Genomic DNA, 6000 nt, shown 5'->3' with positions numbered 1-6000 from the left:
GGTTGCTTCTAGGGATTATGGATAAATGCTACTTTCTTGTTTCTAAAGTTTACATTTTCTCATAACTGTTTATTGTGGCTTCATGAGATGTGCTCAAAGTAGAACAACTGATGAGCAGAATGACTCATAACTGATTTTCAGTATGGTCAGGGCTAACATGAAGGAGAAGCCATATTCACAAAATATAAAGTGTATTGCTGTGTTATCTATGTATTGGGGCAGCCATGGCCTACTGGTTAGCGCTCCGGACTTGTAACCGGAGGGTTGCCGGTTCAAACTCCAACCAGTAGGCACGGCTGAAGTGCTCTTGAGCAAGGTACCTAACCCCTCACTGCTCCCCGAGCGCCGCTGTTGTTGCAGGCAGCTCACTGCGCCGGGATTAGTGTGTGCTTCACCTCACTGTGTGTTCACTGTGTGCTGAGTGTGTTTCACTAATTCACGGATTGGGATAAATGCAGAGACCAAATTTCCCTCACGGGATCAAAAGAGTATTCTTATACTTATCTTCCCTGAGTGTTCTTACTGTCAAACTGGCAATGTATTTTTATTTTTTCATATTGCCTTAATTATTTCAAATAAGTCAAACTCTTATTAAATGAAGGCAAATCATCTTACGAGAGAGCTCTAGGTAAGTCTCTTTATACTAAAAACAATACCAACTAGATGTTTCTAGATTTATCAGATTTCACACTTGGTTAGAAAAGTCAGCTTTGCAGTGCTGCAACCCATGAACGACTCAATGCATTGTGTTCAATACATCACTTACACTGCACTTATACATTAAGTACATCATTTGAGTGTTCAGTTTTAATTTTAGAATATCAGTTGTTATTGTCTTCATTATCATAATTTTAATAAACATGCTCACCATCCTCATCACGTTGATTGGCAGGGTATTGGTTAATATTTCCTGTAGCCACCTTGCCATAATATCAAAATCACCTATGCTCTGTTGCCCAGATATCTGTTATGTTAACCACCTAACTTCAAACTATTCAGAACTCCTTTGTAATACAACTTTGTACCTGAAGAGGCGCTGTATTGAACGCATGCAAGGCAATGGAAGAGTGCTGGTGCAGACGTTGTGGTGCATTCAAGATATCTTGAATCATTCATATCATAGACCGTATATATAGAAATATTTTTGCACATTATATTACAGTATGTATATTCTATAAATACAGTCTATGATTCACATGGTCCCTTTTACTTCAGTATGTTCATACATGTGTAATGTCCCACATTCTTGTGTATGATGTTCAAATAAAAACACACATTTTGGATTAATGCGTTAGCTGTTGGCTTTATTTTTTTTGTAAAAAGTCAAATATTTTTGTTTTGATGTACATCAAAATAGGCAGAGGTATCAAAGCAGCAATATAAAAAAAGGTATGGATATGACACAACAAACAAAAATCCATTGTTAGTATTACATTCTATCTTATTGACCATTTACAAAAAAACTTTAAGTAATGTATTTGCAGTTGAAGTGCCACAAACATTTTGCTCATCCTATTGTTTAAAAAAAATGTGAAAGTAAACTAAAGGAAACAGAGTTGACTGGCATCAGAAATGTACTGTAAAGATACGCGTTAGGAAAATAATCATTTTGTGTACACTTCGAGATTGACAGCAGAAGTGAACTCAGGTCCTGCCTCTCCAAACTCCACACACCAGTATATCCCAGCATCCTCTGCTCTCAGGTCCTTGATGGTCACAGTGAAGACTCCCTCAGTAGCAGAAGTGTTGTCATTCAAAGTGAATCGGTCACCATCGACTGACCCTTCCTGCAGGCACTTGACCGGATCTTTTCCTCTGCAGAAACGCTTGGTGCCTCTCGATTCCTCCTCGTTCTGATATGGGCACGCAATCTTCAGAAGGCCCCCCAAGTGTCCACTTACAGTGGTCACTGCAAATCACAAATGCATCATACATATAATACCGCATCACATAATGAGGCAGAGACAAACATAACTTCACCCATCGTTTCCTAACACACTATTTGCTGTCAATCTTCCAACCATATAACCAGTTCAATCAATTAATCAATCTGCTCTCTCTCTCTCTCTCTCTCTCTCTCTCTCTCTCTCTCTCTCTCTCTCTCTCTCTTTCTATGTTTTTAGATGATAACCAAATAAAAAACAAGACAAAAAAACATGAAACAAATTAAAGAACATGAAACACTGAATGCACAAACATTATCATACAATTACCGTCAATTGAAACTCACCGCTTTTAACGGCCAGCCTGCGTTCAGAGAGATGATCAGGTTCATTTTGACCTCTTATCATTCCGCAGCTGTACTTCCCAGAGTCCTGTGCGGTCAGTTCCTGCAGGGTGACAGTGAAGACCCGGGCGTTGGTGTGGTCTTGAAGCGAGACACGCCCGTCCACCTGGCTGGTTTGACCTGCCTTGGTCTCAATGAGGGTGTTCGGGGATGCAGTGCCCTTTTTGTAGAAGTATTTGGCCTTCGTCTGAAAACCCTGGGCATACGTGCACCTGAACGTAACCTCTCCGCCTTCATAACCAATATTTGACAGTTCTTTTTGTAAAAAAGAGATTAAATCACCAGTGAGAATATGTACATAAAAAATATAGAAACAGCAACAGAGATATATATTTATATAGAAACTCCTTATAAAGTGTACAGAATCAGTATACATAATGATAGATATCATGATATATGAAATGACTCACCCCAAAACTGTATTGTCTTAATGTCGACTCGGTCTCCATCTGTGGAGAAACCGCACTTGTAAACGCCACTGTCCCCGTCTGCCACTCTCCTCAGGGTCAGGGTGGCGAGCTTGTCTGACCTGTTGTCTTGGAAACCAAAGCGCTGGCCCGGCCCGGTGGCGATGACGTTACAGAGCCCGCGCTCACAGACTTTACAGAAGTCTTTGGTTTTGGATGCCAACTTGGGCGGATATTGACAGGAGATGTCTGTTCTCTCACCAATGTAACCATAGCTGACCATGTCCTGACCACTGGAATCTACCATTGAGGTCAAGAGAAAATCATAATAATAATAATAATAATAATAATAATATCAATAATAACAATATACATTTTCAACATCATACACTTTGCAGCATTCATATTTACAGCATTCATCTTAAATTTAAAACCCATGACATCAGAGTAAAGAGTAAAGATATATAGTTATATAATAATTATTAATAATGATTTAACACATATACTCATATTGATTTAAGCATAATTTAAGACATATTAAGAGACACAATAATATTGTGATAAGTTTGTTTTCCTTACCAGGAATCAGGCAGAGAATGAGAAGCAGAAGATGCTTCAGAGGGACCTGGAGAGGAGACTGGATCTCTGGCATGGTAACGAAGGGGAGTCAGCAGCTCTCTGGGAGTGAAATGAGGACCCGGGACGTTTATATGGTGTCCTGTCTGGAGGGGTTACGCAATAATTCTTTCCTATGTTTTTTTCCCCCTCTGTTTTTGCTTGATCAGCATATTTTGCATACGTCTCTGCAGCTCAAAATATTGAGCAATTGCATTTTTTTTTATTCAAGTTCTCTCCTTCATTTTCAGTAAAAAGCAAATAAATTGGTATGATAACTGCTAACACAGCAGATTGTGCAGCCTACATTGTCTTGAGCAATCACACTTGCAGTTCAAGTTCCTCATTATATTTTCAGTAAGGGGTTTATTTACTCTGAACTGGCAATGACAGATGTATATTCCCTTGTCAATATATGTCCACTCAGTCTTTTTTGCAGAAAGTGACTCATGACTCTTCACTGTGTGCGCAATGGCAACACAACCACAACTCCTACAGCAAACACTGAAGACAGTAATTACCCATGACTCTTCTTCACTGTGTGCGCAATGACAACACAACCACAACTCCTATAGCAAATTATGGTAGATTAATCTCTAACCCATATAGAGAGAACAAATATATGGGATGGGCATTTTTAGACTTTTCCCCCTCGAAATTGCACTGTGCCTACTTCAGAGGTCACTGTTCCCACCTAGTTTGGCCTACCATCAAATGCTTGGTCTCTTTACAAAGCTGTGACCTTGTAGTTTCTTAGGGAACAATCAGAATAGCTGTGGGAAGTACTGGCACAGAGGTACAGAGGCTAGAATACTGTTTTATATTTCTGCCGGATAACAAGTACCTCTGAACTGACCACATTTCAGCCCTCTAGGTCATTTGAGATGACTTAGAAACACAACTGAGCCCTAGCACCAGGTCTTGTGAAGCTGTGTGCAAAAGTAGATCAATATAGAATAAAAAATGAGTGCTTGGACCATTATTGGCAAGGCATGCTCATGCGTTTTTGTAAAATGCCCTATGGAAACTCCCCATAGGACTTTTGGGTTCCCAAAATGCATACTGACAATAAAAGGCTTACTGTGTGGCAACCTCTTGGTGTAGAAGCATAATCCTGGTCTCAAATGAAAGGTAACACTCTGAGGTAGATAGATAGATAGATAGATAGATAGATAGATAGATAGAGTATACAGTGTGTGTGTGTGTGTGTGTGTGTGTGTGTGTGTGTGTGTGTCTGTTCTAACGCTGCTGCCTCTGTCATCCTCAGTGTGCCCAGCCGGTTGGAAGCCTGGCAGTGACACCATCATCCCAGACGTCGCCAAGAGCAAGGAGTTCTTCTCCAAGCAGTGACCCGCCCTGAGCAGCACTGGCCTGAGCTCCCGAAGCACTTATCTCACACACACACACACACACACACACATTCCCTGAAAGGCAGTACTAAACACTAAAACACATGCTAACTACAAACCTATTACACACACGCACGCATACAAGCACGCATACACGCACAAACGCTTCCCAGGTTCTCAAAGCACTTGTTGCAGACTCGTAGGAAAGGAGAGGTGGCTGCAGAGGTCAGACGGGTCGTTTAGCGGCTGAGTGGCCATCCCTGATTGGCTAATTTTAGCGGCTAAATTGAGGCTAGTCTGGCCTCCTCCCTCCGCAGTCACCCTCTTGCTCACTCAGAGTTGTGACCTCTCCTCTCCTCTCTGCTCTTCTGTTTTTCTTCTCTTTCTGGTATTCCTTGAAAAGTAGCCTTAAGCTGTACGCCGTAGTCCAGAGCACTGAACATCGTGTGTGTGTGTGTGTGTGTGTCTGACCCTTTTTCTTGTTTTTTTTCTCTGTCTTCTTTTTCTTCCTCTCTCACTTGTTCTCTGACTGACTGACTGATTAGGAAGTTAAAAAAAAACAAGTCAAAAAAGTATTTTGTACCTTGCAAATGTTGTGGAGTCTGAACAACCAGGACTATGTGTTTGCAGTGTGTTGTAGACAAATAAACCCAATGGTGTTGAACAACCAGGACTACGTGTTTGCAGTTTGTTGTAGCATTTTGAGAACGTACAGCGAGAACGTACAGCCTCTCAAAATATGTTATTAGAATGTTTGCGAAAGTTCTGCACTATGATGTGCCAATCGCGCTCAGAGATTTTCCCCAGACTATGTAAAGAACTATAGAACTATAGATTGTTTGAGTAGAATTCTAGAAGGAACCAGGAAAATTATTCACTCCTCAACAGGTTATAGCATTTTGAACTCGCAACCCTTACAACCTGATCACTTATTAGTGGATGTCAGTTATGTCTTCAGGGCTTAGACCTTAGGGATGAGAACGGGATGCAGCCCATCTCTGATAGACCGTACAGTATTTCCCACAGATTTACATTCTATTTGTGGTCGTAGGTGACAGGGGTGTTCACAGTTTTGAACAAATTTGCACAACGTGGTTATGATGCTATCCGGATTTAATCACGATTTAGCCAGTCGTCTTCTATGCCAACAGATTCTGTGCATGCAGGCGAGGCTGTGCAAAGGCACACATAGATCAATGACGATCCAATTTCATCCAATTTAAGTAGTACAATATAGAAGATCATTGCATGGTGCTCATAGTGCGGCAGGTTAAGTCCATATTCCAGGACAATCGTTCACTTTGTGATACAAGCACCAAAATTGGCATGAATTATCACTAGA

The 6000-nt window shown here is 40.9% G+C and overlaps 1 protein-coding gene across 1 annotated transcript; it reads right to left on the bottom strand.

Moving 5' to 3' along the window:
• Positions 1-1347: 1347 nt before the first annotated feature.
• Positions 1348-3351, bottom strand: LOC143131847 (polymeric immunoglobulin receptor-like). The gene is made up of 4 exons (XM_076291448.1): positions 3274-3351; positions 2698-2994; positions 2231-2542; positions 1348-1909 (listed from the first exon to the last, which is right to left on the bottom strand). The coding sequence occupies exons 1-4, from the start codon at positions 3344-3346 to the stop codon at positions 1605-1607; spliced, it is 987 nt and encodes a 328-aa protein (XP_076147563.1). The 5' UTR covers positions 3347-3351; the 3' UTR covers positions 1348-1604.
• Positions 3352-6000: the final 2649 nt, after the last annotated feature.

The sequence above is a fragment of the Alosa pseudoharengus genome, unplaced genomic scaffold, assembly GCF_046254945.1.
Source record: "Alosa pseudoharengus isolate Yale_2024_CS ecotype anadromous, Long Island Sound unplaced genomic scaffold, YU_APseudo_1.1 YU_APseudo_1.1_scf_1, whole genome shotgun sequence".
Classification (NCBI taxonomy): domain Eukaryota; kingdom Metazoa; phylum Chordata; class Actinopteri; order Clupeiformes; family Clupeidae; genus Alosa; species Alosa pseudoharengus.
Note: the sequence above shows the minus strand (reverse complement) of the source record. Positions and strands in the feature narration are given on the sequence as shown.